The 13,454-nt window shown below is 44.2% G+C and overlaps 1 protein-coding gene across 11 annotated transcripts in view; it reads right to left on the reverse strand.

The window, feature by feature from the left end:
- Positions 1 to 710: 710 nt before the first annotated feature.
- si:ch211-200p22.4 (phosphatidylinositol-binding clathrin assembly protein) overlaps positions 711 to 13,454 on the reverse strand; it is a 55,908-nt gene continuing 43,164 nt past the window's right edge. For 6 of the 11 annotated variants that reach the window (XM_041882626.1, XM_041882625.1, XM_041882622.1 and 3 more), the window contains 10 exons: positions 12,140 to 12,276; positions 11,362 to 11,462; positions 10,650 to 10,754; positions 5,557 to 5,730; positions 4,998 to 5,028; positions 3,992 to 4,154; positions 3,487 to 3,510; positions 2,705 to 2,761; positions 2,261 to 2,377; positions 711 to 1,998 (listed from right to left, as the gene is read on the reverse strand). In XM_041882626.1, the coding sequence (XP_041738560.1) occupies positions 1,984 to 1,998; positions 2,261 to 2,377; positions 2,705 to 2,761; positions 3,487 to 3,510; positions 3,992 to 4,154; positions 4,998 to 5,028; positions 5,557 to 5,730; positions 10,650 to 10,754; positions 11,362 to 11,462; positions 12,140 to 12,276 (924 nt within the window). In that variant the 3' untranslated portion in view covers positions 711 to 1,983. The remainder of the gene's footprint in view (positions 1,999 to 2,260; positions 2,378 to 2,704; positions 2,762 to 3,486; positions 3,511 to 3,991; positions 4,155 to 4,997; positions 5,029 to 5,556; positions 5,731 to 10,649; positions 10,755 to 11,361; positions 11,463 to 12,139; positions 12,277 to 13,454) is intronic. The other 5 variants (XM_041882629.1, XM_041882623.1, XM_041882628.1 and 2 more) reach the window with 4 other exon arrangements.

The following is a 13,454-nucleotide window of genomic DNA, read 5'->3' on the forward strand; positions in this document are numbered from 1 at the left end:
TCAAGATATAGGTAAACAGAAAACAGCCCTCAATGAGAAACACATGGCATGAGTGTTACAGAAACACGCACACACGAATGTGTGTTATACAGAGGAATTAGACAGTGAAAACTATGGCAACTGTGACCCTATACCTGTTTTGACCTTTGGCACCAATAGTGGTTACATTGACATCTTTTTATAAAGCATATGGGACCTAGAGTATGCTCAAACCAGTAATGGGTTGTCCATTTCAACTCTATGTGCCCCAAATATTTAACAATAAAGTAACCCTTGGCAATTAAGTTTAATTCAGCGCTAACCAGTACCAACCTTATTGGCACATTTATCTGTTAAAAATAAAATCATGAAACAGTTCTGTTGATTCGTCAACAGTTTGACAATATCATCCTTCCTTTGACACCAAAAGTTACTTTGACATCCTTTCATTTTACCCATCTTGACTGTGTATGGCTTTAAAATGACTGTGTATGGCTTTAAAAACAATAAGACACCATCATGAGTAATGGACATTATGATGGAGGAAACACAAATTGTGACATCAACCATCAGAATTATCCTATTCTGAAATCAAACATTGTTCCACAGGATGGAGGTGTGTGTGTGTGTCTGCACGTTAATGCGTGTGGGTGTGTATAACGTGCTTTGTGTGTGTGTGTGTGTGTGTAATTTAGTACGTGTGCGTGCGAATCCAACATTTAAGGACACACTGAGGATGAAGAATACACTTTTTACAAGACACACAAATAAAGAGGAGGGATTAAAAACATTTTACAACAGTTCTCTAGTGGCTCTTCATGGACAAATAGAGTAGACATAAGAAGCAGATGAGGGTTGGGCTGGTGGTAAGATTATGGTGGTTGTGAGGATGAGGGTAGAGGGCTGTCCTTAATGTTTTATACTTAGTCTGATTGCACGTGGTGAAGGCTTCTCCATGTCTGAAACAGCTCCCTTGGGTAACATACACACCTTAAGTGCTTTTCTTAACTACCGAACAGTCAAGGATGGAAAGCGAGCAGGGACAAGCAGTACTGTGTGACTTTGGTTCCACCCGTTTGATCGATATCAGTAACGGTGAGAAAGTTGGAGAATTAAAATAAAGATTTATAGAAACCGTTGGCTAAGAAAGAAGGTAGAGACCAGCTCACAAATAAATGGTTTATAAACAGTGTGCACGCGCACACACAAGTGCTTACAAATAGAACAACTGAATCTAAACATCTACGTCTTCCAACCAGTGTGTAACTAACTCACCATCCAGAGAGGGTGGATGCAACTTTAACCTACAGATCTATTTCTATCCAAACCCGTCTGTTCTGCCTACGGCTAGATCCTCACCTCTCCCGTCCTCGCTCTTTTACTCTGTGTGACAAATTGCTCAATATCAACTTAGTAACATACATACAACCACAAAGAGTCCCAGTAACTGTAACAGGGCCTAGGCTATCTATCTATGTACACCAACGACCAGAGAACGTAACAGAGGACAAACTAACCCAACAAAGAGACTTCATAATATATACACTGGTCCTAAGTGCAATAAACGTAGGACCTCTTAACCCCTGATCCCTTCACACTGTCGACTCAAAACGACCTACACATTCAGGTTTTAGGTCATTTTAAACCCAGTAATGGGCTTCCGTTATTTCGGCAGCGGTTGTTTTTTAAATATACAGTATTTATTTTAGATTTTTTTAGTGAGGGGGGCTGTTTCAGACAGAGAGATGAGCCTTTATTATGACATATCCCCTCCTCCGTGCTCTATCCTTCCTTCCGTCTATCCGCCATCTCCCGGGTTCACCCTCCCTTTCTTTCTCTTCGCTCTTCCTCTCCTCTAGTATTTGGTGTTGGTTGGTTTTTCTTCAGTCTGTCCTTTCGTCTGTGTCTGTCATTCCTTCGTTCATTCATTCGTTCATCTAGTCTTCGTTGGTTCGCTGTGTGTGTTTTTGCCATTGCTTTCGGCACTCTGCTCCCCCCATGAGATTACATGAACTGCATCTGAAAGAGGGAGAAAGACAGTCAGAAATAAAGACAGACGACAGGGTTTAACAAAAAGAAGACTTGTCAAAGAGGAAGTAAAGGTTGGTTAGGGCAGGCGTTTAGGTTGTGCCTGAACTATATGGACGGGGGCCAATCTGAACTAAAGGGTTGGGGGGAGGGTTCCCTGGGCTTTAGGGATGGTGACAGAGGTTTGTGGGGTGTAAAGGGGTGTGGTATTATGGTGTAAGGTGGTCGGGCTGTAGAAATGGTGAGAGGTTACCTGGGCTCCAGGCATGGGGGCGAAGGGATTTGTGGGTCTGAGTACAGGCTGGTTGTACATCATGGGCTGGGGGGCCATCAACTGTACACCCCCAATCTGACCCATTTGAGGAGGGACCTGAGATAGAAACATTTTCCAGTACTCAAGTAGGTTGTCTCTGTTGGTTACACTTTAGTTTTTTTGAAAAAAGAGAGAGAGCGAGAGAAAGGAGAGAGGCAGAGAGAGAGAGCGAGAGAGAGCGAGAGAGAGCGCGCGAGAGAGAGCGAGAGAGAGAGAGCGAGAGAGAGCGAGAGAGAGCGAGAGAGAGAGATTTGCGTCGGATTTGAGCGGCCCTAACTGCTAGACCACCCCAGGCCATGGTAATTCTCCTATCACAATACATCCTAGGTTATACATGTAAAGTTAAATGTGTCTTGTAGCGTGTGAGCATTGAGCAGTACTGACCATTCCATACATAGGCACTTGCGGTGTCGTCATGGGGAATGTCATAGGAGCTGGAGCCTGTTAGAGAAGAGAGAGAGACCTGATTAGCAACTCAAAAAGAGTGCAGCGGAGGAGCTAAAAGGGGAGTCTATACAGGGAAGGCGGTACAGGTAATGACATCACTAATGCTCATGGACACCATCACATTCACAACTACAGATAAACACAGGTAAAATAAACAACTACAGATAAACACAGGTAAAATAACACGCGTGGAAGTGAGGTTGTACAAATCGAATTGACTAGAGCAGTGTTCCTTTAAAATACTGCACTAGGCTAATTTGTTATCAGTTAAGCACCTAACGAGAACAGTAGATTGCCTCTCCCTGGTAGAAATAAAGGCAGGTGGCAGTAAGGTGAGGAAACCGTTTCAACTACAAGGAAAAAACCCTCTTATCTTTTAAAACAAACAACAAGTAGGATGGAATGCAGGAGGCAGAGATCGCACTGAGCTGATACTGACCCGGGGTGTACACTAAATACACTCCCCCTCATGGATTTAAAACAAATGGACTGGTGTAAGAAATATGGTGGAAACTTTCTTCAGCCATGCTTGCACCAATCGGATGCTATAAAATGCATAAGGAGGAGTGAGAGTACACTTCACAACGAGTATACACTTCTGGGTCGAGAATCGTAACAAAGACCAGAAATCTCTCTAAACAGACTAGATAGGCCCCTGGTGAAAAGTAGTGCACTATATAGGGAATAGGCTTCCATTTGGGACATAACCTACTACTTACATAACTGGCATAGAACATCCCATTCTGCATGGCAAGGACGCACAGAGAGACAGAGACAGACAGACAGAGACAGAGAGACAGACAGAGAGACAGAGAGAGAGACAGAGAGAGAGAGGGAATGAGGAAGGTTAATTAAACGCAGCAAAAACAGGATAAGGGGAAGGAGGATGACAACGCAAACAGGATATTTCAAAAGAAAGGGAAAAAAAGAGCGATAGAGAGAAACGAGTGATAGAGAAAGAAGCGAGCGGGCCAGAGACAGAAGACGATAATTACAGCGACGACAAAGAGACAAAGAGACAGAGGGGAGGGCAGGAAGGAGGAAGAGAAGAAGCCAGGGGTTAGTGACAGATTTCCACAATCAGCCAGTATTGTAGAAGAGATCAGGAGGACAATCATCTATTGGCAAGCTCAGCACTCAGTCTTGGCTAGAGCATCTCTACTGCACCTGGACATCATCTCTAAACAGATAACATACATAACACACAAACACACTACTACTCACCATGTGTTGTACAGGCATGGGTGCAGGGGCCATGGGAGCAGGGTTCCATGCCGTGGTGGTAGTCATGGTCTTGCTCTGCCAGTTGTGTCCCCCAGTTAGCTTCTTCTCTCCAGGCTGACTCCACTGCATGTCTGGCCTGAACACCGGAGCACACAGCGACAAAATGCACCGCGCAAAAACACCACACTCGTTAATCAACTGTTACCATGGATATTATACAGGTGTGGACGTGTTTAACTATACTTGTCCCCACAAGAATAGTAAACGAACAAAGATTTGACCAACTTGGGACATTTTGTTAGTCGCCACAAGGTCAAATACTATTTCTAATGGGGTTTAGGGTTAAGGTTAGAATTAGGTTTAGGAGCTAGGGTTAGTTTTAGGGAAAACAGGATTTTGAAAGGGACTGAATTGGTTAGTTACACAAGACTGTGTGTGTTTTTGAAAAGCGTGTTACAAATAAAATATATTATTACAATATTGTAGCTCGAGTTCTTCACTAGGTCTCAACGTGTGTCTTGTTACAGGTAAAATCCTGCAGATTTGAATAATGCAGGCAAGTTATTTTAGTTTCAATTTCTTTTTCAACAGATTTGAGCAGCACAGAAGCTTTTCAGCGTTGGCTTTGAGTCGGCTCACCCTAGTACAGTAGAGTGGGATGGCAGTCCGCCATATAGTCTATCGTCTAGGGAAAACACTGCAGTCAGTCTGTTCCATTGTTGATTGGTTATACAAAACATTATTGTTTTGTAATTAAAAACACTAGTATAACTTCCGTGCACTAAATACTTATTCAAGTTTATTTTAGTTCTGTGTTTCATGTCTTGAAGCAGACAACTGTGTGTTTTGAGCAGGTGCTGCCTGGGACTGGAGAACTGTAGGATGGCAGCCCGCCATAGCCTTCCATTATCTAGGGAAAACGCTGCAGTAGTCTGGCACTACATCACTTCCCAACTCATACACGCACACGCACGCATGCGACACACATCACAACTACTACACTTACTTCTTGGCTGGGGCTCCTCCGAACTGCAGATCTGAGGAAGAGAGAGCGAGGGATGGTGAGACAGAGAGAGAAAGAGGAGAGCAAGAGAGAGAAGAGAGGGCGAGAGCAAAAGCATTAGAGGGAGAGAAAGAAGGTGAGCGAGTATCTAAAAGACAGCGAGACAGAAAGAAAGAGAGCCGGCCAGCCCTGGCTGGTAGTGAAGGCTCCTAAACATACTGTTGACTGAGACCAGTGCCTCCCTACTGGGTTCCTCTCTCTCTGTGTCCTCTCCCTGCCTGCCAATAGTTCTCTGGCCAGAGCTCTGGCAGATAGGCCATCCACTACCATTAGCCTGGCTCAAATGTCTCTATTGACAACTCTACCACGGGCAGAGATATTCACTAGAGGACAAGACCAAGGGGGAGAGAAGAGGGAGGGAGAAAAGAGAGTCACATGAGGAGTAAGGAGAATGCACAAAGAGAAAGAAACTGAAACAAATGGAGGCAGAAGGGAGAAAGAGGTGGAAACAGACAGATGAGAGGATCCAAAAGAACAATATGTATGTCTGTACAGTACTCACTGCCTACGAGGTTGGCAAGGGACGAGTCGAGGTCATTGGCCAGCAGCTTGCCTCCTGGGTGCCCTGGATGGGGGTGACCGGGGTGGGGATGGCCTGGGTGGTGCAGGGCCATCGGAGGAGCCTGGTTGTGGCTGGGCACTGTGGGCTTCAGCAGGTCCCCTAGAGCGTCAAACCCTGGAGGATAGGTCCACAGGAGACATACATTTAATTGCATTATACATACACAGAGATTAGACAAACACAAAGCATAGGCCAGGATCACACACAGATGGGATATGAGGTTAAAAGAAAAGCAACGCACATGCAGGAAAGATTTGACTCAAGAGAAAAGAGGACTTGGGAGGCAAGATCAGGTTGTGGGATCGCAAACCATCTGTTCAGTATCATGACAGAGTCATACAGTCAAAAGGTTGCTTTTAATTCTACGCTCAGGGCTAAGTAGCTGTGTCCAATCTATGTATCATATTTCTAGGCTTAGCAGCAGTATTTGTGTTATACTGGATTTACATTGCCTTCAGAAAGTATTCATATCCCTTGACATATTCAATTTACAGCCTGAATTCAAAATGTATTAAATTGATTTTTTCCCACCTCACCCATTTACACATAATAGCCCATATTGACAAAGTAAAAACATGTTTTTCTTCATTTTTGCAGTATTCACACCCGAGTCACTACTTTGTAGAAGCACCTTTGGCGTCGATTACAGCTTTGAGTCGTCTTGGGTATATCTGTATAAGCTTTGCACATCTGGATTTGTGGATTTCCTTCCATTCTTCATTGCAGATTTCCTCAAGCTCTGTTAAGTTCGATGGGGAGCGGTGGTGAACAGCAATCTTCAAGTCTTTCCACAGATTTTCAATTGGGATTCAAGTCTGGGCTTTGGCTGGGCCACTCAAGGACTTCCACATTCTTGTTCTGAAGCCATTACAGCATTGCTTTGGTTGTATGCTTGGGGTCATTGTCATGTTGGAAAGTAAATCTTCACCCTAGTCTAAGGTCGTTGGCACTCTGAAGCAGGCTCCCGTCAAGGATTTGCCTGTATTTGGCTCCATTCATTGTTCTCTCTATCCTTACCAGTCTCCCAGTACCGGCCGCTGAAAAGCATCCCCATAGCATGATGCTGCCACCACCATGCTTCACGACCCTGGGACTAGACACCTCCCTCTGCAACTGGATCCTGGACTTCCTGACGGGCCGTCCCCAGATGGTAAGGGTAGGTAACAACACATCCGCCACGCTGATCCTCAACACGGGGGCCCCTCAGGGGTGTGTGCTCAGTCTACTCCTGTACTCCCTGTTCACTCATGACTGCATGGCCAGGCACGACTCCAACACCATCATTACGTTTGCTGATGACACAACAGCGGTAGGCCTGATCACCGACAACGACGAGACAGCCTATAGGGAGGAGGTCAGAGACCTGGCCGTGTGGTGCCAGGACAACAACCTATCCCTTAACGTGATCAAGACAAAGGAGATGATTGTGGACTACAGGAAAAAGAAGCTGACCGAGCACGCCCCCATTCTCATCGACGGGGCTGTAGTGGAGCAGGTTGAGAGCTTCAAGTTCCTTGGTGTCCACATCACCAACAAACTAACATGGTCCAAGCACACCAAGAGGGCTCGACAAAACCTATTCCCCCTCAGGAGACTGAAAAGATTTGGCATGGGTCCTCAGATCCTCAAAAGGTTCTAGAACTGCACCACCGAGAGCATCCTGACTGGTTGCATCACTGCCTGGCATGGCAACTGCTCGGCCTCTGACCGCAAGGCACTACAGAGGGTAGTGCGTACGGCCAAGTATATCACTGGGGCCAAGCTTCCTGCCATCCAGGACCTCTACACCAGGCGGTGTCAGAGGAAGGCCCTAAAAATTGTCAAAAGCTCCAGCCACCCTAGTCATAGACTGTTTTCTCTGCTACTGCACGGCAAGAGGTACTGGAGCGCCAAGTCTAGGTCCAAGAGGCTTCTAAACAGCTTCTACCCCCATGCCATACTCTCTGTTTATTATCTATGCATAGTCACTTTAATAACTCTACCTACATGTACATATTACCTCGACTAACCGGTGCCCCCGCACATCGACTCTGTGCCGGTACCCCCTGTATACAGCCTCGCTATTGTTATTTTACTGCTGCTCTTTAATAATTTGTTACTTTTATTTATTTTTGTAAGGTCTACACCGGTTGTATTCGGCGCATGTGACTAATAACATTTCATTTTGATTTGATTAGTCCAAATTTGAGATTTTTGGTTCCAACCGCCGTGTCTTTGTGAGACGCAGAGTAGGTGAAAGGATGATATACGCATCTGTGGTTCCCACCGTGAAGCATAGAGGTGGTGTGATGGTGCTTTGCTGGTGACACTGTCAGAGATTTATTTAGAATTTAAGGCACACTTAACCAGCATGGCTACCACAGCATTCTGCAGCGATATGCCATCCCATCTGGTTTGCGCTTAATGGGACTATCATTTGTTTTTCAACAGGACAATGACCCAAAACACACCTCCAGGCTGTGTAAGGGCTATTTGACCAAGAAGGAGAGTGATGAGTGCTGTATCAGATGACCTGGCCTCCACAATCATCCGACCTCAACCCAGTTGAGATGGTTTGGGATGAGTTGGACCGCAGAGTGAAGGAAAAGCAGCCAACAAGTGCTCAGCATATGCAGGAACTCCTTCAAGACTGTTGGAAAAGCATTCCAGGTGAAGCTGGTTGAGAGAATGCCAAGAGTGTGCAAAGCTGTCATCAAGATTAGTACCACTGGTCTGGTCTGGTCTGTCAACAGTCATTCTAAAAATGGGAACACATTGCCCTCTACTTTGAAGAATTTAAAATATAACATATATTTTGATTTGTTTAACACTTTTTTGGTTACTGCATGATTCATATGTATTATTTCATAGTTTTGATGTCCTCACTATTATTCAACAATGTAGAAAATAGTAAAAATAAAGAAAAACCCTGGAATGAGTAGGTGTGTCTAAACTTTTGACTGGTACTGTATATTAATTAGATATTTCTGTATTTCATTTTCAACACATTTGCAAAAAATCCATTGTGGGGTATTGTGTGTAGAACGGTGAGAAATCTATTTAACACATTTTGAATTCAGGCTTTAACAACAAAATGTGGAATAAGTCATGGGGTATGAATACTTTCGGAAGGCACTGTGGCTGACATGTTGTGGAGTCATTATGCTGATGGATTATATTAATTCCAAATCTAGACTAAAACAGTTGATGTGCACTCCTTCAGTTTCTAGTCAGCCTCAGTAGCAGAAGTATGAGAAATTGATGTTTGTTCCATTCCTTCCATTTCTAGGCTCAGCCGCAGTAGCTATATTTGTGTTATGATGGATGTATGTGCTTGTGGTGTCATGTTGTTGAGTCATTACACTTAGAGGCTGTACTGTAGGCTGACCGGTGGGTGTGTGGTATACTACTGTGATACTGTACTGTACAGGGCTGATTGGTCTGGTTACACTGCATGGCTCTATCCCAAATGGCACCCTATTCCTTATATAGTGCACTACTTTTGACCAAGGCCCACAGGGTGCCATTTGGGATGCAGCCATGGAGTAATTCACTGTGCAAACATTACATTAGTACCACCCTGGTCTGGTCTGGTCTGTCAACAGTCATTCTAAAAATGGGAACACATTGCCCTCTACTAGGAGAGAGGTAGGGAGAGGGTTGGTGGAGGGAGAGGAGGGGGGAGGGAGAGAGGAAAGAGACAAATAAGGGTCGTCAGAGTGTGACAGAAGAGAAAGACCGATCGAAGGAGGGCAAGACAAAGTAGTGTAGGGGAGAAAAAGGGCAAAAAAAGAGAGCCAGGGAGCGCAACATAGCTGCACAGACAGCTGCCACCTCCCATCCCTTCTTATCCTCCCACCACAGAACAAAAGTGAGGGAGAGAGAAAAAAAAAAAGGAGGAATAATATTTGTTTACGAAGTGGGGTCTAGCTTCTGGACATTGTGCTGACATAGCTTTGCATCCCAAATGGCACCCTATTCCCTATAGTGCCCTGGTCAAAAGTAGTGCACTATAGGGAATAGGGTACCATCTGGGACGTAGTCATGAGCCACATTCATAAAGTAAGAACTTCCTGCTTTGCAAGCAGGAAACAGAAGGGAAGGATCAGAGAAACCTAGCACACTCAGAGCGAGGAGGGAGGGCGGGAGAGAGAAGGAACGAATCTGAAATAATCAGAAAACTAGCCCACTCACCAGAACATACAGAGCAGAGTGCAGGAAAGAAAGAAAGACAGTTCATTTTACGAAGAAAGAGGAGTTAATAACCGTTAAGCTAAGTGTTTGGAGAGGCTGAGATGGGGAGAATGGAAGGAGTAGAGGACAGATGAGGGAAAGAGATGAAGAGAGGAGAACAGATGGAAAGGTAGCACCTCAGTGCCTCCAAAGAGATGGATTGTCTGTGTAGAGTGTGGGATGGAGTGAATGACAAATGGATGAGTGACAGGCAGATGGGAATGGAATGAGATGGCAAACTATGCACAGAGAGAGAAAGAGATGAGTTACAAACAGATGGAATAGAGTGGAGTGAGATGGCCACCTTGAACTTCCTACTGAAGGCTTTAAAACACACACAAACTGAAACTGTGGTAGTAGAAACCCCAGGCCTAAAGCTGTAGCTAAGGATTAGCTGGCCCATAGCAAAACCCAGCCAGAAACCTAAACCAGGGCAGGTATCCACAAAGCATCTCAGCGTAGGAGTGCTTATCTAGGATCTGTCCATATAATTGCATTAATTATGATCTAAAAGGAAAAACTACGACGCTTTGTGGATACAGGCCCAGATGTGAAAAGGTTGATTTACTTACCAGCCATTAGCAAAACCAAATCAGAAATCTGACCCAGCACTAAAAGTAGTTGATTATATTTGTTATAGAGGAGCAGTAAGCTAAGCCAGAGGTTGTTTAGTAGGTTTATTTAGGGTTGGTATTGTTGTGTTGTGTGTGTCCCAAATGGCACCCTATTCCCCATGTAGTGCCCTATGGGCCCTGGTCTAAAGTAGTGCACTATAAAGGGAATAGATTGCCATTTGGGACGTAGCCGTTGTGTGTCTTTACCATCGGTGGCAGGCTGTACGTTGTTATTGGCCTGTCCTCTAGCCCTGCCCCCGAAAACAGCGTCAAAATCTACACTCATGGAGGACTCAGCTGGCTCAGCAGCACCTAGGAGACAAAGGTCATAAGGGCTACATATTACTATTGTAAAGGTTCTCTTCAACCTCTGGGTTGGTTGGTATCTGTGTCTGTCGAACCATATGTTCTCTAAAATAATGTTTATTGGACAAAATGTTCAACATAATATTGTAACCGTTTCGGTGTTTCTAGCGGATGAGAAAATGATGGCTGAATGAATGGACAATAAGTGGATGAAACAAGTGAATGGATGGATGAATGACCACATGAATGACTGAATACATGAATAGAGTGAACTCCAATACACAGGAAATGAATTTTTACATTCTTACAGTTGAAAAGCACCCTGACTTTAAAGACAGAGATAAAATACCTTGAGTCTAAAGTTAAAGGTTTGTCAGAGGACAACAACCGTTTTTACATGTGTTGCGTGTGACATAACTGAAACTTGTGTAGTGTGTGACATAATACACAGCTAATCAACATTATACATCTCTGCCCCTGATCTGAACCGGAAGTTCAGGAGGTTAAGTGAACAAAAACAAACAACGGAAACTGTATGTGAGTGTGTGTGTGTGTATATCCATGTGTATATTGTGTGCACGCATGTGTGTGTCCAAATGTGTGTGTGACCTACCTCCACAGGCACTGGTGGCTGTAGAGATAGAGGGAGTGCTCTGGACAGCAGGTAGGAAGGCTGGCTGCAGGTCAAAGAGATCACTACTGAGGTTGGGCATGCTAGAGAGAGAGAGAAAGAAGAGAGGAGATAGGGAAGAGGGAGGGAGAGAGAAAGAAAATCAATGAGTAAATAAATGTGATTTCAATTGCCCCTCTATGCACAAACAATCAATATCTTCAAAACAATTAAAGAGATAGTTCAGGTGAAACTTATATTTCGGTGGATTTACCCTTAACTTGTGTTGTGTATTAAGGCCCATAGTGACAGAATCCACAATAATGAATGTTTTACTTCCGCCACAGCCAGGAGTTAGCGTATTAGCATCATCACAATTCATGAATGTAAACAACCGAACCGATGTTAGCAAAGCTGCACAGCAAGCAGTAACTTGCTCAAAAACACTTAAAAACCAAATTTGGTAGTCAGAGTTTTCACAATTTTCAATATATTCTGTCTAGTTGATTTGATCATACTATGATCCTAATATATTAGGTACTAAGAACTGTGGTTGTTGTTGTTGTTGTCACTACCAATTGACTGTTATATACTAGTTTTACCTATTATTAATTATGTTATAACATACCTATTACCTGTTATAACATGTCATAACAGTAGGAATACCTGTTGGTGTTGTGGAAGTTGTTGCTGTTGGCACTGCCCATAGACTGTTATAACAACCTTTATAACCCTATATAACCTCCTATGACCTGTCGTAACCATGTCATAACAGCAGTACCTGTTGGTGGAGGGTGCGCTGAATAGCTCCATGCCTTGATTGGTGTTGTGGTGGTTGTTGTTGACACTGCCCATAGACTGTGAACTGGGGGAGGCAGATGGAGGAGTGGACATGCCAATCTCCTTCAGACGCTGGTCCTGGAGAAACACAGAAAAACACTCACACAGTTACCAAACCCTTCTCAAACATTACAATACTGCTTTCATATTGAGTAAGAGTTGGCTAGCGTTACATAATATGTTTTCACCTCACACAGTTTAAAGAATGCAGTAGGTAGGTACGTAGGTAGGTAGGTGGGGACCAAGTAATTTACTGAGTCAGTGCTCCAAGGCACACACACAAACCTTGAGCAGAAATGTCAAAACATTTCTGCTTTTTCTGCAGGACTATTCGCTAGCTAGACTGTAACTCTCTGATACATTGGCCTTTCATGACCCATGAAATTAAACTCAGACAAATGCACACACAGCGGTCATATCAATCAAGCACAAAACGACCCAGAACCCAGAACCTGCGGTGCCCAGGAAGTTGTTTTACTTTTCCCCACTGCCTCGTAATAACAGCTTGAGTATGTGAAACGTTCAGCGATATTATGGCAAGAACAGCTCAAATAAGCAAAGAGAAAACGACAGTCCATCATTACTTTAAGACATGAATGTCAGCCAATACGGAACATTTCAAGAACTTTGAAAGTTTCTTCAAGTGCAGTCGCAAAAACCATCAAGTGCTATGATGAAACTGGCTCTCATGAGGACCGCCACAGGAACGGAAGACAGAGTTACCTCTGCTGCAGAGGATAAGTTAATTAGAGTTACCAGCCTCAGAAATTGCAGCCCAAATAAATGCTTCACAGAGTTCAAGTAACAGACACATCTCAACATCAACTGTTCAGAGGAGACCGTGTGAATCAGGCCTTCATGGTTGAATTGCTGCAAAGAAACCACTACTAAAGGACACCAATAAGAAGAAGAGACTTGCTTGGGCCAAGAAACACGAGTAATGGACATTAGACCGGTGGAAATGTGTCCTTTGGTCTGGAATCCAAATTGGAGATTTTTGATTCCAACCGCCGTGTCTTTGTGAGACGCGTGTGGGTGAACGGATGATCTCCGCATGTGTATTTCCCACCATAAAGCATGGAGGAGGTGGTGTTATGGTGCTTTGCTGGTGACACTGTCAGTGATTTATTTAGAATTTAAGGCAGACCAGCATAGCTACCACAGCATTCTGCAGCGATACGCCATCCCATCTGGTTTGGTCTTAGTGGGAATATCATTTGTTTTTCAACAGGACAATGACCCAACACACCTCCAGG

The sequence above is a fragment of the Coregonus clupeaformis genome, chromosome 8 (genome assembly GCF_020615455.1).
Source record: "Coregonus clupeaformis isolate EN_2021a chromosome 8, ASM2061545v1, whole genome shotgun sequence".
In the NCBI taxonomy this organism is placed as follows: domain Eukaryota; kingdom Metazoa; phylum Chordata; class Actinopteri; order Salmoniformes; family Salmonidae; genus Coregonus; species Coregonus clupeaformis.